At 42.5% G+C, this 23924-nt stretch overlaps 1 protein-coding gene across 1 annotated transcript; it reads left to right on the top strand.

Annotated features, from left to right (window-relative positions):
* The first annotated feature begins 537 nt into the window (after positions 1 to 537).
* LOC148334850 (zinc finger protein aebp2-like) lies at positions 538 to 15427 on the top strand. Its single transcript, XM_088299468.1, has 9 exons — positions 538 to 1152; positions 1845 to 2055; positions 2462 to 2569; positions 2700 to 2886; positions 3446 to 3570; positions 9338 to 9405; positions 13403 to 13516; positions 14209 to 14238; positions 14704 to 15427. The coding sequence occupies exons 1-9, from the start codon at positions 599 to 601 to the stop codon at positions 14708 to 14710; spliced, it is 1404 nt and encodes a 467-aa protein (XP_088155594.1). The 5' UTR covers positions 538 to 598; the 3' UTR covers positions 14711 to 15427.
* Positions 15428 to 23924: the final 8497 nt, after the last annotated feature.

Here is a 23924-nt window from a genome sequence, read left to right as displayed (position 1 = left end):
CTGTTTAAAATTAGTAAAATGTCGCCCTCGTGTGATCACAGATGCTACCAACAGTGATCCTCCGTTCAACGTGCAGAATGATTAAAATTGAGGTGTGTGTGATTTTTTTTAAAGCATAACACTCAACAGATTTGCTCATTTTAATTATATTGATCCGTGCAGATCGCTCTAAATGTGTCAGCGAAGCCTCATTTTATAAACTTTGTGATCTTTTAAATCATGCGTTCGGCAGACTTGATAATACATTTCGTGGAAATGTTTTTACATTCAGAGTATTGATTTTCACTTTCTTCAGGTATGTGGCAGCAGTGCTATTGATTGAAGGCCCTGGGCAGATTATTTTGACATCTCAACCTATAGGCTGAAAAATATCCGTGCAATAAAAGTTACAATTTAGGTTGTAGATTAAGGTCACTGCTTGTGCACGGCTCCTAGTGAATAAAACCACAATTTTATTTTGTAGAAATAACAGTAACACATGGTACGTTTAAATGCCAAATCAATGTGGCTGCGCTGTCCAATCACAGGGCAGCTTGTGTGACGCTCCACCCCCTTCCACGGAGGGTCCAATTTTGATACGGAAAGTGCATCACGCTTCATGGCTGCCGCAGAAATGGCGGCTGCTGCTTCCGAGGTGACGCCTTCGGTGGCTGTCGATCATTTTCCTCCCGTCGAGGATGAAGCTAATACCGAGGAAGACGGAAAAACCGAGGCGGAAACAGTGGAAGCAGCCAGCGGCGGGGAGCCGAAAATGGTTGAGCTGCAGGCGGAGGGCGGCGAGGCGACGGAGCAGGCCGCGAGCGAGCCGCCGCTGCCGTTGATTGACGTTCCAGAAGCGGTCAACCCGGAGGAGGCGACACACAGTCCCCGAGATGCGGAGCTTCCCCCCGAGGAGGTGCCACCGGAGCCGCAGCGGAACTTTGCGGATGTCAACGACGAGCACGTCGGCTGTGCGACGGAGAAAACTGCTAAAGAGGAGCCTGGCGAGGAGAGCCGGTGTTCGGGTATGGAGGAGTGCGACAAGAAACCGACTTGCGAGGACGGCGACAAACTGAGCGGCGGAGACGCGGCGCTGGGAGACAAGAGGCGGCCGAGCGTGGAGATGTCCTCCTCTGACGGAGAACCGCTTAGCCGCATGGACTCCGAAGACAGGTAAGAAAGTTTGCCTAGCTGCTGTCACTTGTCCCCAGGGACGATCGAGTTCCGCCCCGGTAGGTGGGCGACATACTAAATGAAGTACAACCCCGTGTGCTCACGTTTTTGCATCCACGGATTCAACTATTTGCAAATTATTTTTGTTCCCAATTAAAAAAATGCAATTTTAATTTCGGAGATTTTACAAAAACATAAACCTCCCTCGGACCGCCAACAGGCTCTCAGGCTGCCCTGGTCCCTATCCGCTGCAAATAGCTGGAATCAACGGTACATGTTTAAGTTGTGATGTCATCATTCACCACTAGATGGCTGAAATCACTTAGTTGCGCTTGCAGTTAAACTCTCCTATATTACAACGTGAGTAGGTATAATAATTTGGGTATTTAGAATGACATGCAGGACTAACATTCTGTAATACTTGAATAACATAAAAAATACATTTATTTTATTTGTAGTTTTTTTTTATCAAACCTTTGGTTATTAAAGGCTTGATCGTTTCTATGTGTATTGGGCATTTACTGTGATGCATGTTGTTTCATTAAAAAAAAAAACTGCAAATATTTTGTCCACGTTTAAAATGACATTTGTTTGTTGTTCACAAATCTGTCAAATTTTAAACATTCAAACCCGTTGTTTATGTGACTAAAATATTTCACCTTTTGACACCTCTCCTCCTGATCCTCTCTCAGTATAAGCAGCACTTTAATGGAGATGGAGAGCACAGTGTCAAGTGGGCGCTCCACCCCGGCAATGATGAACGGGCAGAGCAGTGCCGGCTCCTCAGCTGTGAAGACCGTGGCCTACTCCTGTTGCTGGGACCTTTGTCTTCAGTACTTCAATTCCAGCCCGGATCTTGCTGAACATATCAGGGGTGTCCATGTGGACGGACAAAGAGGAGGGGTCAGTACATTTGAACTTTTATGGATTGTATTATGGATAAGTGTAAATGTGCATGGAAATATAGATAAAATAAAATAATGGGAGCTGAAGTGTAAATCCAGCCTTACACATGAGACAAATCTGCTGATAGATAATTTTTACGTTCCTTAATGTGGAAACATGCACTGACTAATTCAGAGGCTTCTATGTTGTGGTTTGTTACCGTGGGGTCCGCTTATTTAAAAAATGTGCCTGTCTAATTTTTTTTTCTTCAAAATGTTTTTAGAATTTAATATTCTCCTGACCATTTCATTCATTTCTCGCACAACAGTCTTTTAGACAAATCTCCCACATACTATTTCCAACTCTTTTCCCCACAAGGACACACTTGAAAATATTTCTCTTCTTTCTCCATCTGGCTCTTCAGGTGTTTGTGTGTCTGTGGAAGGGTTGCAAGGTGTACAACACCCCGTCCACCAGTCAAAGTTGGCTTCAGAGACACATGCTGACCCACAGTGGAGATAAGCCCTTCAAGGTAAAAACTGTCAGCATCATCCAAATGGAATGGATGACCGTCTTCAACTCGTATATTCTCGTCACCATAGTTAAGATCCAGCCTGCGTTCTGTGTGCGTTTTATTTCCCTTGTCCTGTGCTCTGCTTCAGTGTGTCGTTGGTGGCTGCACCGCAAGTTTCGCCTCCCAGGGCGGGCTGGCTCGCCACGTCCCCAGCCACTTCAGCCAGCAAAGCTCTTCCAAAATGTCCAGTCAAGCTAAACTCAAAGAGGAGTCGCCTTCCAAAGCTGGCCTCAACAAGAGGAAGAAGCTCAAGAACAAACGCAGGTGCTCCTTACGTACGTAAACTAAAAAAGGCACACCAACACTACACCATTTTCTCCGGATTATGTCTCACTTTTGCGCCCGTGGACAACGGGGCGAGATTAAAATTGCAGTTGGTATTTTCAGGCATTTATCTGAATCTGATACACTGAGGCTTCTACAGACTTTCATCACGCCTTCTTTCTGTTCCTTTTGGGCGGGAGTTTTCTTGTCAGTCTCATCTTTTGAAGATAACATGCATGCTCTATCGAGTTTAAATCTGGGAATTCTTTTCATTCCTTGCCCAATGAACTTGTCGTTTTGTTAGTTTGTTCTGGTAATTATCTTGCTTCATGAGAAACGGTTTGTTGCATTTGTTGCCACTTCTGCATGTATTTTGCTGCTATCATCAACGGTTGCGCTGCTGTCAACCCGGAAGATGATGCGACTTGCCTGTTAGGTGTAAATAATGTTGCTTTAAATCAGTGAGCTGATTTTCTTTCGGAAAGATTAAAAAAAAAAAAAGGAGCGTCTGACTTTGTATGTTAATCAGTTGTTCTATGTCTGCCCCCACTGTTCCCTCTACCCTACCAGCGAGGCCCCATGACTTCTTTGATGCTCAAACCATGGATGCCATCCGTCACCGAGGCATCTGTCTCAACCTCTCCACTCATATTGAAAGCGTCGGTAACGGCCACAGTGTGGTCTTTAGCAGCACGGTGAGTCTGTCTCCTTTCCTGCTGTTATTTAGACAACCTTGAGTGTCTATTTCAAGACTCATTAAAGTGTGTTTGGACAGCATATTTTGCCCATGTATACAAATGTCAAACTGTGCGTATTCCTTCACCACTGCACACGCAAGTTCATTGCGAGCTGGTTCGAAACCGTCGTAAACCGAGGACTCCCTGTATGTACATCTCACGTTTTAAATGGTATATGAGGGTTAACAAGTGAAATAATCCATATATGGTTAGGGTTTGGGCAAACTCGTCCCGTTCTAATGTTTTTTTTTGGTGACTTTAATTTTGTATGACAACACTAGAATAAACTATTAATTGTTTTTGCTTAAGACTCAATCACAGTAAACATTTTATAATTGAAAAACAAAAGAAAATATACTAGTCCAGATAGGTTAACTAGATGTTTTTTTAATCGGTGATTCGACAGTTATTGTTATTTTTTTTTCTGTGTTGAAGAAAACAAGTCAATCTGTCGAATGAGTTTTTGTAGCGATCGCGTCTTGACTTTTATTTTTGGTCAGCAGGGGGCGTGGTAGTTCCACTTTTGGAGAAACAACTACTGATTCATGCTGTGTTCTTTTTTTTCTCTCTCTGTGCACTTTTAGTGAACCTCTTTTTGCCTCAAGGCTCGCTGTTGTTTTTCTTTGAATCAGACTTCACAGGAAAGACAATTGAATTGCGTTTGTGTATAAGGTGCTTGTCATTCTGAACCTGACTGTGATGTAATATTCATCAACCATTCAAAAGCTTGTATGGAAACTACATTTTCCATCACAAGTCCATTCAAAAGCTTTTACCAATAGGCAATATTTCTTACAAATGTAACTTTTTAATCATGGCTTTTGAGAGCGCCTTACCCGATGCTCGTCAAGACTATGAAAGTAGTATTTTTAGCTTAATGCAATTACCAATTCAGGATATGTTTTAAAGTAGCCATGAATGACTAATGTTGGTGTTCGTTACAATGCATTTTAATTGCCGTGCCACTATAGAATGCCACGAGTGTCTAACCTTGCAGAAATAATTAGCCTGTTCATGAAATGTAAAAATCATGTTTACCCCCCCAAGGGAAAAAAAATGGCAACAAACGCCTGACGTGCTTTTGATCTTGACTACTGCGTCTGATGGAGCTTGAGATTATGGAGTAGAAAAACTGCTGCGATAAGAGAAGATTCTTTTTCGTTTTTTCCTTTGATTTGTTGGTCACATGTGGCAAATGTAGCAATTCACATGCATGCAGCACACCTTTTTTTTTTTAAACTATAATATGCATGCATGTGATTCCCAGCATGGAGAACATTGGGGGGTGGGCAGAATCATTATCATATGCCCTAACAGAGCTAATTATAATTATACTCACACACCTTTAATTGGTCATATATGCTGGTGATCGTCTCGCAAGCTAAATTAGACTGTGGACGTTTAGCAGGCTGAATCCTTTTGCTGTTTCCGGTTAATATTTTTCTGTGCTGTGTTATTGTTCTGTTTTCTTGCTGAATGCAAGCTGAAAAATTAGAAATACAAGAGAAAAGCTGAGCTTGGGAAGTGCTTAAGTGATTTTTTATTTATTTTTTTTTTAGGGGGGGGGGGTCACAAGGTTGGGCGGAAGGAGACTTTTAGACAGATAATGAGGAATAATAATAATAATAATCATAATATTCCCTTTATTAGTCCCACAATGGGGAAATTCGAGATTCGAACCCAGGCCTCCTGGGGAGACTGGGTCCGGAACGCGGCGCCTTAGACCACTCGGCCATCCTGGCAGCCGCACTCGGCCATCCTGGGTTTAGGTTTAGGTGAACGTCCGGGTCACGGAATCGGAAGGAGATCAGGCCAGTTGAGTGCATGTTCCAGAGATTTGTGGGCGTGAAGGACTGCGGCGCTGCATCAGACCACAAGCCCCGGCGGACTCCTCCAGGCCAGGGACAGAGCAGAGCTGAGGGGCTTCTGTGGAGTTTGGCCAGTGAGCCCTGCTGACACGCCAGAGCAAGTCAGCCATGTTTATGATGGGATATTTTTGTTATTGCGCCCATCTGCGTCATCCAGCGCTTGACCCGCTGACACGAGACAGGCACCCAGTTAGAACCGGCCCGGCCTCCCCCCCCCCGCCTTCGCTTCTGCGTTTTTCACTGCCTGTTTTGGAACCGCTCTGATGTTGGCTTTTCATCGCTCATCCTCCCCCCTTTCGCGACACTTCCTCCCTCTCTTGGTGCTTCGTTTGACTGACGTGGCATCATTAAAGCAGGCACCTCACAAATCACCTAATACAGCTCCAACGCAGGCCGGCGTATTTATTTTCAGCCTTTACATACTTTACATACCATTGCGTTAAATCTTTGCTCTGTGATCATGAACCAACTTCTGTTTTTCGTAAATTAAAGCAGCTGTTACACTCAGTTTTGCATACCCTGTGACGATTTTTATTTTTCTAAGAAGCGGGACTTTTTTTTTTTTCTGGATAGCTGGAGAACGAAACGTTTAGTGACAATATTTAATGAGGGAAGAAATACAAGGGTTTTATCTTGAGTTAAATAATTAGCGGATATATATTTTAAATAAAAAATACATTACATTAGCGTGGTGGGACATGGGTCGTCCTTTATTCTGTTTTGATTTCAATTATTTGTGTTTTCTCAAAACGTTTAACTGAACAGACAATGCGATATTTCCAAAGTGCATAAAATATACTCGTTCTTTTATTCATTTGATTCTGTGGCCAGTTCGCAAACCCAACATGAAATTCCTACTTGTGTGTCAATTCTTTCCCCAGCTAAATATTTATGCGTAATGTACACCTCAACACCCCGACTGCATGTCGAAAAGGTTCCCTGTCAAAACTAAACACAATATATTCGGGGGCGAAAACTGGCGAGTTGACCGCAAATCTTTTTGAGGGGGTCTTGGTCTGTCTTTTTTTGTTGTTGGAGTGTCCTCCACCATCCCTCTCCTCAAACTAGTTTCAATCCCTGCCACAGTCAGTCTCGGGGGTAAAAAAAATAATTTCAGATATTCGTGTGCGTAAGCGAACTTTTTTTTTTTTTTAACGTGAGCTCAGTGGAAATCCTAAAAATAGAAATTGCGAACTTAAAAGAGCCGATTGACGCAAGAGGTTTTAGCTGCGGCTATTTTTGACGTTGCTGGTTATTTTTCCAGCTTTCTCTTTTCCTACCGACAATATTTGTGTGAATTCCAGGCCAGTTTTACTGTAAACTGACACAGCATGATAGGTGGAATGTTATGCGGCAAGTCAAGGCCAACGTGCCTGAAATTATTTTTTTTTTTTTTGTCCTAACTGTATTTTCTCAAGCGGAAGCCGCGATTGGTTTGGGGGGCTACGTTAAAGCAGGTACATGTGCTTTCTTTTCTGAACAGATTGCATGACTCGGTCATTAAGCCAGCCCATGTGTACTCGTGCTCGCAGATTCTAACGACTTTTTAGTTCATTTCCGATGTAAGAGAGGGCTCGGGATTCTCTGCTGCTGTGATTTCGTGTCAATTAGTTAATGTTGTCTGGTTGTAAAAATCTTGAAGCAATGGCGGCTTGGTTGGTGCACCTGATCTGATAATAAAATTTTTAAAAAATGATTAAAAAAAAAAGTGAACAAAAATATGTCACGTATGTGACAGTGGTTTTTTATTTATTGCAGACGGAGTTTATTATTGAGGAACTGCATAATTGACTGATAATTGTTTAGTTCAGACTCATTGCCCATAGCTGACATTTTTATTGCTGTTGTTTTTGCTAAATTGCTAAAAGACAAACCAACCAAACATTATTTACATGCAACGCCTATTTTTCTGTCATCGCTTTCATTGCAAGTCAGCGATCGTCGATCACGTCCTGCCACCCAAAAGTACCTTGCCGTCTATTGTCCATTGTTGTGAACTTGAATGATCTTTATTATCTGCATGGCTTCAGTATGTCAGCTGGCATTTATTTTATTTTGGCGTTGGAGAGGCAGTTTTTGGTTCCACCAAGTACACCATACCAAGGGGAAACCAGAGTATAATTTCATTACCACAGACTTAAAGTGTGACTCTACTCTTAATGAATATTGCTACCTATATGATAACAGCCTGATTGTTCCGGCATTCGGGTGTGAAAAAATGAAATGCGTTCGGTTCCGGAAGCTGTTAAACTCCCTGGTTTTCTCTAAAATCTACAAAAATCAGTTGTCTGAAGGTGCAGTCTTAGGTCAACTGAAGTAGTAGTTGTTACATTAAATGTTAAGATCTCTTTTTTGGGGGGAGAGCGGGTGTAATTAACGCATTTCATGTCTGTTTGCCATGTAGAATGATCATGAAAATGCGACAATGAATCGATCATTGCTCGTCCATTTTTCTGATCACGAGAATGTCTGTTAAAGGGCAACCGAGGACAGGTTCCATTGAAAATAGAATTCCAACTTCACTCTAGTATGCATTAGGGCTGGGCGATATGACCTCAAATCAATATCGTGAGAAATTGAGCAATTTTACCTCGATAACGATAAATGCACGATAAATTCCCCCCGTGGACTAAAATCAAAATAAATGCAGGAAATGCATATTGACTGTTTTTTTGTATTAACCAACTGGTACACGTTACTTTCAATGAAAAATAAAAGTACAAAAATCATTTGTATAAACATTCCAAATAGCTTGCTTTGCATGACTTGAACAATGTCACAAAGAAAAAGGGTACCTCTTGCAAAATCTTTTTCTGCAAACAGATTGCGCCAAGATGCTATCATGATGTAAATAATGGCAAATAAAAAAAAATGCTAAATAAAATGAAAGAAAATGTCAATGCCAGCCAAATAAACAAGTGTGCATCATCGGGGAAAATGTGCCGTCTCGAGTACTCCGGTGCGCAGTCGCCACTTGTCGTCTATGTAATGCACAGTCAGGCTCAAACAGGGATCCATCTTGCGACCCGACCACAAGTCGGATGTAGATGCAAAATGCTTGACATGTCTAAGCTCCCGGCCCGATGTAGTCCATATCGGGAAATACGGCTTTCATGAAGCGTTTAAATCCTGTGCGCGCCACTGGAACTAGAGGAGCTTTATCTTTAGCTATGTGCTAGGCTATCGCGTCCACCTCTGAGACGTTCTCTCGTATGGTGTTGCCTCCGTTGATGGGCTGTTGTCACTTGTCCAACCGTGCTTCTCACTTTGAACTTTCAGCACAGCATGGTTGTGTTGTGGGTGGTGAAAAAGCTTCTGGATTTGAATCGCCAGCTACGACAGCGACGGGTGGAGTCACGTGACTAGAGGCGCTGGAACGGTCTTAAAGGGGCAAGAACAATGCCGCAGACAGAAAAGGCTTTTCTTTTCTTTTTTAAAACACCGAATTTAGCCACATGGGCAAAATGATTTCGGTCATTGTAATAAATTTTGGTAACGGTAAATTTTCGGTTTATCGCCCAGCCCTAGTATGCATTATTAAAAGCCCTTCCATTGCTGCTCGCAGTTAATGATCAGCCTCTGTATCACTCGGCGAGATGTTTGAATTATGAAGCCTCGTTATTCCTGGGAGGGGGCATGTCTTTGAAGCCGCTTCTCTCCGCACAAGGGAGGATGGTTCCATCCTGCTTATTGGATCACAGCTTGCTTTGAATTTAATGCCTAATCTGTTGGTTCAACTTCTCTGTGTGTGCTGTTGTTTGTTTTTTTAAAGCAGTTTTCATTGACGGTGCAAATAACAAAATAAATCAATTTACTGGCTGCACTTTTTTTTTTTGTGTCAATGTGTTTCTGTGTAGGTGCTCGCCAAAAGGAAGGAGGGCTCAGGAAAAGTGAAAGTTCTCCTACACTGGACACCTGAGGACATGTGAGTGAAACATCTTCCATTGCACAATAAGTGGAAGATTGGAAAACAAAAATGATTATCATCAACACAGCTTGTCGCATTGTCAAAGACGGCAAGTCATTTTCAAAACTCGATTGGGCCGTACTTTTCAGAAATAACACAATAAATCACGTGTGACAGAAGTACAAATTTGCGGAGCCTATCCCAGCTATCTTCGAGTAGTAGACGGGGGACACCCTTAACTGGTTGCCAGCCAATCACAGCCATCCACGCTCACGCTCATACCTCGGGGCGATTTAGAGTGTTTTTGGAATGTGGGAGGAAACCGGAATACCCGGAGAAAACCCACGCAGGCACGGGGAGAACGCAGGGTCAGCGCTGCGCTTCTGAACGGGGCTCGTCTCGTTGTTAGTGAGCGTCACGAAATACTCTGTTGTTGCTTGAGGGAAGTGCCCACTACTGCGCTCTCATTAAAGGCTTGGACTGCACAGCCTCTGAAGATGATCGTAGAGCAAAAGGGATGTGAGCTGGAGGAAAAAGTGTGGAATCAGGCAGAAAAGTTGTAAAGGGAGATGGACAGAAAAAGGACAGAAAGGTAAGATGAGGAGGGAAAAGGAGCAAAAAAAAAAGGTATTTAGTCATTTCAGAAAGTCTCGACTGAAATTTAAATGCTAATATTTGAAACTAAATTACTTGAGGAAGTACGTACAAGATGAGAACTTACCACCTGGTTTCAAAAGTACCTGCGAGCTACATGGATCGTAGAAGCGCAAACAGGCTGAGGTGACGTGTCTGTGTTATCTCATTTGTAGGGAATCGTAAAAAAAAAAAAGTACAATTCAATTGTTTCAACATTTGTAACTAGGAGGAGAACTAATGGCAACTAAAATGAGGTCTTTATTGTGCATGTGCCTTTCATAGGCACTAAAGCAAATTTTATCCGTCAATGTGGAAGTCACGTCGTGACTTTCGCTCGTTTACTCCCTTCTGAGCGAAAATGAAATAAAAGAAAACTTTTGTGCGAGTGTGTGTAAAACTTTGACAGCAATGTAACTTGTGGACAAAAAAAAAATAATGCCTCCATTTACAGAGTCAACGGTTCTTCCGGTTACGATAAGGTCAACCTGAAAGGAATACCCAACCGTTGTCTTCCATTCTGTTTTTAATGAGTAGGCGATCTTTCAGACTTGGATCTTAAGTTCTAAGCTGTCAATGACTCCCTGACCTCGAGATGTTTTGCCAAGATTTTAGTGCATGCCAGTGAAGAATATCGAATTTCTTTGCATTCAGCAGCACGTTGTTTGCTTTGGCAGCATATGTTGACTCTGAATAATATCATGCGATAGTACAAGCCACCTTTCAACGATTGTGCGGCATTCTCGTTCACTTCCAACACTTTCAAAATGTCTTTTTTTGTTTTGTTCGCTTTTATTGATCAGACGTTTATACTTAAATTTTTGACATTTTACTGCATCCCGATAAGAATTGCTTTGGTATTAACAAAGATCAGATTTCCCATTTTAAATCCTCTGAAATTGCGATATCTACAACTGGCGTCATTTTCCCCAAGTTATTCTGCTGAGTCTCAAACAAAGCCTTTCAATATGCTAGCAATTTAATAGACGGGGGCTGCTTTGTGTTGAACTTATTGCTGCTGTCATCTCGGCGACCATCTCGAGTTGGCAGCAGCCATCAATCCACATTGGGAGGGTGGGCTTCTCCCTGGTAGGCAAACCCCAGAATCGCGCCCGCAAGAGAGGCCTCACTCGCAATGCGCATTTCTGCCCCTTCAGTAATCAAGACAAATGACAGTCTCGTCTGGAAAACAAAACATATCCATTTGTTTGAATTTGGTTTGCTTGAATGAATGAGTGAGGGTTCCCAGCGACTGCGCCGTGCACGTACTGAACGTGCGCATGTGTGCGGCAGATTCGGGTGACTGTTGGCTCTGTTTTCTGGATGCGAGCGTGACACTCACTTGAATGTTTACCGTATGTTTTAAAACGCAGCAGGTCCCCGTTTGTCATTTGGAGGTTTGCTTCGTACATGGACACTAATTCAAGACCGAGCCAAACGTCTGCGCTGCGTCAACAGGGGGCCTGCTTCTTTTCATCGCCCTTCAGCTTCTTCTCTTTCTCTTTATCTGCTTACCTGTCAATATAAATACAAGATACCACAGCACAAAAAATGTACTGCGCTGGTTTTAGAAAAAAAAAAAAGTCGCTTTATTGCGTCCTCAAGTTCTGTTCCTATGGCAACATAACCTAGACTTTTTGTAGTCATATTATTTAAAAAAAATTAGGATAATTTCTCGTGCCACACGGCGACGTATTTGCCTTGTAAACGATTTCATTGCGCAGAGTTTTAACCTGCAAACGTAATAAACAGAAATTTGGACAATGATAACTTCTTTTTAATTTCTCAACAGTTTTGCCGCAAGGGTTTAAGCAAAGCGTGTGTACTGAAAGTCTAACCTCTCGAGTTCAATTTAAGATTTTATTAATATGGCATTTTTCTTTCAGAAGTTCTCATCTTTATAGCAAAGTCATTTGAAACCCAAAACGAAACTGTCGAGATGTGATGAAAGTTTCAACTTTCGGCTTGACTTAAATTGGCTTCAGAAAATGATATGTCATTATATTTGACTGTGACAGATATACGTAACAATATATATATTTTTCTACTAAAAAGTGTCTGGTTTTGGTTGTGTTATAGAAATGTATCAAACATATTGGAACGGAAGGAAATGCTATATTTTTGAAAACCTTTCCTAAATTAAAGTTGCAACTCTGCTCTTCAATCATCTTGCGTCATTTCACATCTGTTTTGCACCTTTCATGTCGAAATACTCCTCGACCTCACTGTACATGTTGCATTTGCTATTCAGTCTTTTTGTCTCCATCCCGGTGGAAACATGCTTTAGAAAGCGTTTTGCTTTTAAGATCAAATGTCTTATTTTATAATTATTTGACTGACCTTGCCTTATGAATTAATAAGAGTGTCAACTCGGTCCGCACGACAATCGCAGCTGAAGTTTATCACGCTAGCAGTCTGCTTTAAGGGGTGAGCTGGACTTTGTTTCACCTTTTAATGATCTATTGAATTATTCAGCGAACAGAATATTAAGACATTTTGCTTGGAATAAATTTAATATCAACTCTCAAGGTAAATCATTAACTTTCCGTTTTGTGCATTTAATTTGTGTCGTGTGACTCGCTCGACCTGCAGGGATTGTAGCCAGCAGGCAAATAATTTGTGACCGTTAAACACAGGAAATGCACTACAAGAAATAATATTTCCAATGACCGTTTCCTGACCTTTGTAAAACCTTTTATACATGTGAACTACCTTCACGCCATCTCACCAAGCAGACCGATTTAAGCATGTGAATAAGCGATTTGGCAGGGTGGCTGCCTGCTTTGCTTTGTGTGCGCGCGCGTGTCCGTCTGTCTCAGGGGGCTCCAGTGATGACGCACATAGTGACGAGGGGAATGCTGGGGGTGGAGACGCGTGGTGGGCTCGGAGGGAGGGGGAGAGGCAGAGGCACAGTCGACTCGCTAAGCTCTTTGTTTCCGTCTTCTGCGAGCGGCCTTTCCACGCCAAAGCTCGCACACTCCCTCCTTTCAAGGGAAGCGTGCTGACGTGGGTACAGTAAGGTGCAGCTGAGCACTGCAACACACACACTCCGTTTTAACTTCTATGTTGAAGATGGGAAAGAGTTAGTTCTGTTTCCACGCCTTGTTGCGAAGTGTGCTTTATAGTTTCATGTGCAAATAAGGTCACATGCTGATTTTAAATTGGGATGATTTTTGTCATTTCGGGTTCTCAAGTGAGCTCCTGGATTTACTTATGTGTCTGGTCAAAGCCGCGTATGCTCATGCAGAGAAAGGTGTTAACGTCCCCCGAGTCTAAAAGGGCCCCTTTGTCCATTTCCCTCCCGCTGCCCCCATTCATCACGACTGCCACTCCGTCGCTTCATTTCCTTGACCTCATGTTCCCTGGATGTGTTTCCGTACAGCCTGCCTGACGTGTGGGTGAATGAAACGGAGCGATCTCAGCTGAAGACCAAAGTGGTGCACTTATCCCAGTTGCCGCAGGAAACCGCCATGCTGCTGGACCCAAATATATACAGGTGAGGATCTGTGTGAAGGCGTTTAGTTTCAGCCAGGTCCGTCGTTTGCCAGCCAACACGTGTTTTCCCTGTGGGAACGGGACTTCATGACTCGAGAATGGCTTATCACTGTACTTGGACACGGTTAAGGTATTAGATCCACCAGGGGGCGCCAGTTCCTGTTATCAGCAATTTTATAAAGGCTGCTCCAACCTGTCAAATTATACTGTATCTCCGGTAATTGTAATATAATAAAAAAAAAAAATAATTAACATAGTAGAGACCTCTTACAAAGACTTGGCGATTGCATGATCGTTTGTGTGTTCAGCTCTGTAAGACCCTCTAGAAGTTGAGAAAAAGGTTTTCATTCATTAAAGCCACAAAGAAATTTGGTTGTTGATGCCTCTGTCTCGGAAAGTGTCAGTGCGATAATCAGTGCCTACATGGAAGTTAATATGAAGAATATTTGGAATAGTTTGGATTTGGTCTAGGCTATGAATCGATGGATGCGGCATTAGATGCTCTAGAGTTTCATCATTGCAAATTGTCAACACTAGTTTTCCCCCACTGTGACCTCGGATAACGTTTAGTTATGAAATAAGCCAATTACTTAAACCAATGCAATCACTAAACCGCATGAAGTGCTGATTACAGGATCCATTCACCTTGTCTTCTTGTTTTTTTAAAAGACAATTCTTTCAATATCTTTCCAGAGCACTTCCACAGAAGCGACTAAAGCAGAGGTAAGTTTCACCCATTTAGCAATATATTCCAACGATCCAATCAGCCAATCATGAACGTGGTATGTTCGCAAAATGTTTAACATATTATGCCACTAAATCATTTCAAAATGTATTTTAAAAGCAATGAAGCAAAAGATGAATAAATCAATGTCTTACAGTGGACCCCTGCATATTTTGATGCACATGGATTTGCATTTTTTGCAGATTTTTTTATTTAGCCCTAGTATTTAATAAATTAATAAATAAAATAATCTATGTATAAATGAAAAAAAAAAAAAAAAAAAAAAATATATATATATATATATATATATATATATATATATATAATTCTTTCTGAAAATAAAAATAATACATTTTATATTGACCATAGCAGTTCATAATGATGGTGAATACATGTCGTAAACTAAATTTCTTAAATTGTAATCACTAAAAACCATCTCTCACTCTCTCTCAAATTTCACTCAGCCTGTAAGGAGTCGTCTCTGGACTGATTTTTTTGTTTTTTTTTTTTAATTTTTTTTTTATTCCTTACAAGTTATTTTTAAATGGGATGGGACACTCATCATCGTGATTCTCTGCATTGGGACATGGAACAATATGAACAATTTGTCTTCATCAAGAACTCGGAAGAATACCTTTTTTTTTTTTTCCCTCAAAAAAAGAAAATCTGAAAAGTATTCATATCTCCTCATACCCAATGTTGTAACAACTGTTTAGTGGAACAAACATTTTCAGTGTTTTATGTAAATTATGTTTGCAAATTTGTAACTTATTTTTGTAACTTAAACAAAATGGTCCTGCTTGTGAATTTGTTTGAGCAACGGCACCGTCTTTACTGTGATAAGCTATTTTAATCGTCAGTAGTAGGGACACTTGGCGTGATTCGATGGTCTTAAGCAGTATTCCGATGACACTGTCAAAGTGCAGTGATGTTTGACTGGCCCGTGGGAAGGATCGACATGTTACAGAAGCAATAACTGCCGATGATGAGCACCGGCAAGCCAAATTGCGCCTCACTTCTTTCACTTCCCCCTTTTACGTTGTATCTTGTATATCTCCTACTTCTTACCAATAAGCTGCTTCAGCCCTCTGAATTCCTTTTAAACTACCGGTAGTTGTGTTTTCTACTGTCTGTTGTCCTGTTTCAATGGCGTATTGTGTTTGTAATAAAACAAGACCCATGACAAGAGTTTACGAATAGTTTTTACCGATTAGCATGCGAGGTGTGAAAGTGGCAGAAATGAGCAATACTTTTATTGTGCTTTCAATGACTTTGTTGTGGGGGGATTGGCTGCCTTATTTGGCATCCTCGAACCAAAAAGCTTTGGGAACGTGCTGTGGAGAAGCTAACGACTCGGCCAGCAGGCAGAACCCCCGTCGGGCTGAGCTGAAAAGTGAGTTCAGGCAGAGGTCTGCGATGCTGCTCTTTATTAGCTTGTCCGCTGTTTCCTCCCGCATATGGACTTCATTCAACTTTCGCACTAATGTCGTAGATAACGACACGTTCTGGGATCCAGCGCGTGGCCTTAGTGAGAAAACGAAGTGTTGAAAAATGAATCGATGGATGGACAGGTTTTGAAAAATCCAGCGCACCAAACCGTTTTCGGACGGGTGGTGTTGGCGAACCCCCTGAATGGCATTGGTGGAAAAAAGTAAGCCAAGAAATTCTTAGGATCATTCCAGGTTCAGGGAATATCAATTTGGGAGGCCAAAAATGCAAATGTGTGTGCTGTTATGCGTATACAAGTATTTCTGGACTATAAGGCGCACCCGTATATAAGCCTCATCAACTCTTTTGGGGGGGGAAAACAAAACAAAAAAAAGCGGCACGAGTCTTTAAGCCACAGTTTTCTATGTTGAAAAAAATTAGTTGTTTACTCCATGTACAGAACGATTTTGTACTGTGAACGCACATAAAAGTTCATGAACAAATTCTTAAAACAGTGCCTTTTAAAAACACTTTGCTGATTAAAACAGAACAGACCCAAGAGGAAAAAAAAAATCGAGATTTATTTTGGGTATTTTCTGAATTTTAGAGCGCCCCCTACTGGTGAAAGAAAAATCCACAGAAAAGCCGCACCGCTGTGTTGGCCGCGTGGTTCAAAATCTAGGGAAAAAATAGCGACTTATAGTCCAGAAAATCCGATATGCACATTATAGATCGCGCTTATTTGTGCTCAGCTCTTTCCGGATGTTCTTTTTACATTTTGCATGATTTATTCAGTTGTCGCAGTCACGTGCATGCTCCATGCAATTTACAGATATATTTTAGATTTGATGAACTGTGAGTCGTCGTTTTTTTTTTTTTAAGAATTCCCAATTTCTTCTGATTAATTGCCTCTGCATCGTTTCGTTTCACTTCCTTGTTCATGATCACGCATATTGTCAGCCGTAATAAATCCCCCTTATTTAGTGCTCTAGCCCTCCATTGTGAAATATTATTCTGCATCTGTACTGAGAATCCGTTTTCTCAGCAGTCCTTAAAAGGTTGAGTTTCCTGTGTGTGTGTGTGGAGTTGATCCGAACGTTGAGTCAACGAAATGACTCTTTTGGAGTTCAAATGACTGCGATTTGCTATGAACTGGCAAACAAATGTAGTATCGTCATTTTTCAAACCATCTGGACACTCAGCCTGGAGTCTATTCCCTCGAGTGCGGACAATTCCATGATATCATTCCCACTCTTTTACATGATAACCTTGACCTCGAACCTTTTCTGCGCATTATAATGTATGTATTTATTTTAAATCAGCCTACTAAGTCGAGCTCCCGGCAAATGATTTGAACGCTATTGCAAATGAAACAAAAGCATATTGTTTCTGAGGCTTTTCGTGACTAACCGGGAGGCGAGTGTTGTTTTTAGGCTATCAACAATCGCTCTGCTGCCAAATGCTTGACGAAATCATGATTGACGGCCGCTCTCCTTCCTGGAACGGGAAACGTATCCTGGCCGAGCCTGATTGAGGAACGCTTTCACTGGTGGACACCCTGGAAAAGCCGAACCCTCCGGAGGATAGATTGCACTACCGCAACACCGAAGGATGAATGGGATTTAGGAAATGAGGCGTTCATTGCTTGTCTTGTTCAACTATTAAAACTTGGAAAGCTTCCACAGCTGCTCCGGAATGAGTCGTCCTTGTGTCTCACTACGCAACACGATGTGGCCGTTTGTGCAATTTCCCTGACGAGGTGAAAAGCGACACTGAATCAATTACAATGCTGACCATTGGGCTTTTTTTTTTATTTTGGTCTTTGGTCGAAATTCCATATTCTGTGTTGTCATGCCTTTTTTTTTTTTCCCCCCACAACGCCGTGTTTGACTCCGGTTGTTTACATCTTGTGGCTACATATGTCATCCGTTACATTTTCGGAAACCAAACAGATGTCGAACAGTTGTTTTGCATGACTTCACTGGCGCCTGTCATTGACATTTCTTTCCTCCATTCGATCTCAATCAATTTGTAAAAATTTTGTGGTCAGCTTGCTTATGTTGAACATGCACTGTCGCCGTTTCTAGAAGCATTAAGACGATCCCTCGTTGCCCGTACGTTGACTTGGAATTATTCACACTCGTGCTTTGTGAGACTGAGTGTGCGGAGGTTATATAAGCGGTCTTAACAGCTGACCTGCAAGCGATGGGATGGCCTCTATTAATAAGTTAATGTCGAGCTTTGCTTTTGTATTTGCCCAAGACTCATTTCAGCAGGCGGATTCTGCGCCACTGTGCTGGATGGCCCCTTTGGCCATTTACCCAACATGCTTTCCCTTTCGCTGCAGCTGAAAAATTGCAGTAGCTTTTATTTATAGGCCATATTTCATCATATCCGCAGTGTGTGGAAGAAAATGCAAGAGCAACACCACATGTGTTTGGGATTTTGCTTTTCCTGCTCCGGCTCATAATTCTGTTCCATGTTCGCAGATTGTATTTGTCAGAACTAGGGCTGTCAAAATTAAAGTGATAACTCGAGATTAATTAAAAAGATATTTGAAAATATTTTAACTCGTAAATATTTTTACATCAATTCCAAAATATTGTGAAAGTAAATACCTGTTCCAAGCTTGACAAAAAAACTATTTGAAAAATGTGATTAATCACAATTAATTGTGTAATTTTCTTACGAATAAAACACAAGTCCTGCTTTCTTGTATGTAAATGAGCTCCTTGTTGTCCATAACGTCAAATCGATTCACATGTTAACATTCTTAAGGCCCGTGACACGTCAGGAGGAAAATGTTTGAGGAAGGAAAACTGATTTAAGGAGACTCTTTGCTATGATGCACAAGATAGTCAGTCGGCTAACGTCATTTTTGACAATTTGCCTTGAAACTGGAAGCTCGACAGGAGGCTTCGCGAGGGTCAAGGGCGGCGACCGACCCGATTGCAATTCACTACGCGGTGATGACAGATGCAGAAATACGTAGCCCAAGCTGTTTCTTTTTCTTTTTCCTCCGTGTACGTTCTGAATTTGTTTCCTTGGGAGCACAAATTAGTGAAGGCATATTCGCCTCAACTTCTTTACTACCTTTCGTGAAAAAGTTCCGATGCATTGTGGCCCAATACTTTCCTCTGGAAGATGGAAGTTGCCGTGTGGGAATATTGTCGTGCTGCTTCTGTTTAACCGAAGCCTCAGAGAAGCTGAAATGTTCTTGAGTGCATTGCAACACGTACTGTAAGGCCTGCCGCGCATCTAGTGACGTGGCCGAAAGCAAATATAAATAAATTATAAAGCACCAGTGGTGGGCGGTCGAGGCCTTCTCTGCTGGCCTAACATAATGAAGAAATCCTGATCACATTCTTCCCATTGATGTCATATTATATCTTAGTGGTGTATTTTTAGGTTAGAGCTTTTATCCAATCAGAATTCAGCTAGCTCGTGTTGCCAGGCAGATTTCACAATACCAGTAGCACGCACTTTTCGTCAAAAAACGGTCACAGAAACCTCACGCAACGCGGCACAGTTCAGTTTCTTCAGGCCGGGCAGGTTTAAAAAGACGGCGCATCGCCTTGAAGAGTTCTACAAATGTGATTGCTCAGTATCACTCCCACATCACTTTGAGATAAGTATCAGCGGAGCAACCGAGGCGCTCTCGTTGCTATCTGCAGCGAACCCCCTCCCTCCTTCTTTCTCCGTTGATTAAATACACTTGTCCTTGAAATGTGATTGGCCCGGTGTACTTTGCTCATGGCCTCCCATTTTCTTCACTTGAGCGATTTCTAAGAATTGCTGCATGTTCTCTCTCTCCTCTGTGACGTCTTCTCCTCCCATTCTCTTGTCATTATTGTTTTGGAATGTCATTGAGCCGGGACACTTTGTTTCTCCAATGCCGCTTCACAATAAGCAGCATAAAATGATGCTGTCCATCACATTTGTTTGGTGCTTTTATGCATCTCATTTGCTCTCTGTGTGCATTGTTTGTCCATCAAGGCAAGGCGGTTTTATGGATATAGCACATTTCATACACTCTACTCAAAGTCCTTAAAAGTTGCCAGTATGCCGTGAACGGGATTCAACCAGGATTGCTGCGGCCACAGCGCAAAGTACTAACCATAACGATCACGAGGAGCTAATCGGGACGAAAATGCATTGTCATCGCAGTTATATTGCTGACACCATTCCATTTTGGTAAAGAAGAGCGTAAAATGACTGTATTTTCACGGCCGTAAGGCGCATTTTAACTCATTCACTACCAGCAAGTAAAAAAAAAAAAAAAATGGATCTTTGACGTCTTAAGCCGTCAATGGCAGTAAATGGGTTGAAGTCCCAAATCTTCCTCAAAATAGACGGGGCGGCCTCTAATGCGTTCCGCCTTGTGTGCAGACCGAGATCATGATCTGTTCACAAGTTGCTCACTTGAGCAACGCACCTCACCGACTTCGGACATTTCACTGTGCATGTTAGCTCCCCCTGTTGGTAAAGTCTGAAACTACACAGTGCTGCAGAATTGAATGGGAGACAAATTGAGTGAACACTCCCGTTCATGTTTGAGACAGTTAGTTGACGTGTCGGAGGAAGCGGGAGAAAACGGAGACTGCGCCCTTTGGTCTTGGAAATCGGTAACTTCATCACACCGATTGAACAAAATCACATTTGATTATTAAATCAGTCCCTCTACCTCTCTGATGGGACTGTGTCTGATTTTTGTATACTGCATGTCGACCGAACGTTTGGTCAGTAATTCCCCTGCCTTGAAGTCACTGATGTGGTCGTTTGTCTCACTGCTGAATGAACTAATCCAAATGTCAAGTATTGAACGGACAAGAAATCACCGAGATAAATGAGGTGACCAAAGTACAAGATTTGATATTGTCAGTCTGCTCGTCCCGGTCGTATATCGTGCGAATGAAGCTGTTGGCCTGAGCTTGTTGGATCCAGCTGACTCACCAGAGGTGTGTGTTTGGCTGCCTGCTCAGGTCAGATTATCTAAGGTAGTGGTTGTTGTCGTCTGTCCAAGTCTAAACACAGACACACATGGACATGTCACGCTAATGCATGGACGCTTCCTCCTTCATCCATGTCTTTGAATGGGCTCTCCCAAAGCCAGCTGCATTTCCAGATATGGAAAGACTTGTGGTCCAGATCAGTCATGAATGGATGGGCAGCAGCTGTGCTCGTCAGGATTAGCATCATAATGGATCGAGGAATAGTGGCTTCACTTACGTCCTTATCATGAGTGGCAGTTGTATGCTGCAAGCATGACTGTCCTTCGCTCAACTCCAAGAAAGAAAACGGGTCATATCCATTCACATGTCATCGTGTTGTGGATTCACATTGGTGACGTGTCAACGTGCAATTTTGTTTCAGGAGTAAGCAACCAATGAGATTACCGCTTCCACTTCCATTAAACATGTCATGTTTTGACGATGACCAGTCCCCAGATGTAGGCTGTTCCAAAATCGTGTTATTGCCGGCCAGGTTATGTAACCTTCACCGCCCTGTGAAATGCTGCGCATATCCGCGTTGGCTAACTGCAGGATGACAAGCTGCCTCCTGCTCTCTGAGGGAGCGCAGGAGAGCACAGAGTGGCGCGATGCGTTGCATTTGGGGCAGGGACGCGTGCAGAGGGCCCTTTTGTAGCCTCCTGCCGGCTCAAGTTTGGCTCTCCTCATCTGGCTGATGATGACAATGATGAGGACGAGGTCCGTGTTTCTTCTCCGTAGTCTGCGTCGATGCTTTCGTCACTGCTGTACAGAGAGAGAGAGAGAGAGAGAGAGAGAGAGAGAGAGAGAGAGAGAGAGAGAGAGAGAGAGAGAGAGAGAGAGAGAGAGAGAGAGAGAGAGGAGAGAGAGAGACGAGAGAGAGAGGAGAGAGAGAGAGAGAGAGAGAGAGAGAGAGAGAGGAGAGAGAGAGAGAGAGAGAGAGAGAGAGAGAGAGAGGGAGAGAGAGAGATGAGAGAGAGAGAGAGAGAGAGGAGAGAGAGGAGAGAGAGAGAGAGAGAGTAGAGAGAGAGAGAGAGAGAGAGAGGAGAGAGAGAGAGAGAGAGAGAGAGAGAGAGAGAGAGAGAGAGAGAGAGAATTTTATTGTATGCGCAAATGGAATGTTGAAAATCTGATTTATTTTTAAATGTTTGCAAAGGTTTCAGGAAATCTGTGTCGATTCCACGCTTAAATGGCTCGTCACTGTTTGGCCTACCGTCCCACCTAAGGGTAAACTCCATTATATATTTGTTCCATTTTTCATCAAAATATATCCATGCAGTATTTACAGACCAACCACAACATTGTGTCCACTGACCGTGTTCTGGTGCGATTCAAGTGTTCACCATTAAAAGGCTGAATAAGACTCTGGAAAGTGAATCATAAAGAGTTACAAAGCGCAGATTGCAATTGAAGTCACGCGTTACATTAGAATGTTAGGACGGCAGCGATATTAATATTTTACCGGCTTCGTTTCCGACTGCTTTTACTTTTTAGTAACCGTTCTTCCACTGAGTGACAACAATTTGCATATCAATGTGTTTCCTCAAGAGAGGGATTACAAATTTAAATTGGAAATGTTACCGATTTGATGGCAAGCGGCGTTCTACAAATGACCCGTGAAGAAATCACATTTTCTGCTTCCGACATGAATGCTGATGTCAGGCGGGTTGTGAACGTGTCGCTGAGCCGCTCCAGGTTCAGGACATTGCTTGTAAGAAATGGGATTTGCGCTCCACGTAATTTTCAAAGAATACATTGTAAGTCGACATGAATGGAGAAGCGTTCTTGGAACCTGAAAGGACTTTGAGCTTCAGCTTTTTATTTTTTTAGATTTTCTGAATTTTTACCGATCCGTCAGCGGCCTGCGCACCCGTCCGTCATCCGGCAGTCTGCCGTTTTTGTTTTTTTTCAAGCCGAACCATTTCAATCGTCTGAAGGTCCATCTGTCATGTTATTTTCACCGTGCTATATAAATGTGGTCAACTAGTCCGTCAATTGTTGATCTGGAGGGGGAAAAAAAAATCCATCCAACTATTATCTGGACCGATTTTATTAAAATGGTAAATGGAGTGCACTATCTACATCATACTCTGTTGCTTGCTGCTCAAACAGCATCTCACACACACACACATGCACTCACATTTCGCTTGGCCTGCACTTATTTGCCAATCTATTGAACTGTTAAGTGGGAGCCTGCTGCTGCTTTAACTCTTAAAAGTTTTACTTTAAAGTTTTGCTCTCCTTAACCAGAATCCCATGTCGCATTATCGCCAAACGGCCAATCCCGGTGGGTTAAAATGCTTCCGAGTCCTTGTACAAACCGAAATAAAGTTGCCATGACAATCAATAGCTTTTTCTTCGACATTCTTCTTCTGCGTTTTTAGCAGTTGGCAGACAACTTTTGGTTCGTTAGTGCCAACATTTGAAATGCGGTGTTAGGTTGGAAAAATCCACAACCTCCACGGCTGACTCTTTCCAAAAATAAGAATAGAAATGTAAAACTTAACTCACAGGAACTGGAAAGCTACTTTACAACCTCCTAGCACACAGGTGTCAAACTTAAGGCCCGGGGGCCAGATCTGGCCCACGACCTCATTTTATGTGGCCCGCGAAGGGCAAATCATGTGCGTCAATGTTGTGTTTCTCTCACATTTTTTTTCACTTTTTACAACATTGAGATATTTCCATTAATTTGTTCCCAATCCTCCAATGTGGCCCGTCCACAAAAATGAATTTGACACCCCTGTCCTCGCACATGAATTAGCTGTTGCCTTCCCGGCCTGACTAACTTGTGATTTTCCATTTGTTGCATACTGCCCCCTGCTGCACATATATTGTCAATGCAGTCTACTCAAGTAAGCCTGGCGCCATAACCAACACATGCGAGACACGCGGGATGCGTTTCCGTCCATCGTCAACAACATGGGCGACCGTCAATGAAGGACGGTGAGGTCCGTTGGTGCTTTGACCCAACGATGACACCGACGGACCAAAACACACTTCTGTCCGTGCTTAGTCATGCCGTCTTTTTTCCCGACTAACGTCAGCAAAACGGGACAGATTGGTCCGTCAGTCTGACGGCAAGCCCAACTCTGATCAATAACCGATGGTCTGTGTGATTATTGATTCATCCAATCTCTGGACTCACATGCATTTTATAATGTCCCTACGTCAACTTTTCAACTTTGCCTTTCCTCACAAAGCTACTAAAGCCTTTCGAGGTCGACGCCACCGAGCTGTTTTCAATCAGGCTTCAAAGATGTTTCTAT

The sequence above is a fragment of the Idiotropiscis lumnitzeri genome, chromosome 6, assembly GCF_059441095.1.
Source record: "Idiotropiscis lumnitzeri isolate Australia: NSW breed Sydney's pygmy pipehorse chromosome 6, RoL_Ilum_1.0, whole genome shotgun sequence".
In the NCBI taxonomy this organism is placed as follows: domain Eukaryota; kingdom Metazoa; phylum Chordata; class Actinopteri; order Syngnathiformes; family Syngnathidae; genus Idiotropiscis; species Idiotropiscis lumnitzeri.
Note: the sequence above shows the minus strand (reverse complement) of the source record. Positions and strands in the feature narration are given on the sequence as shown.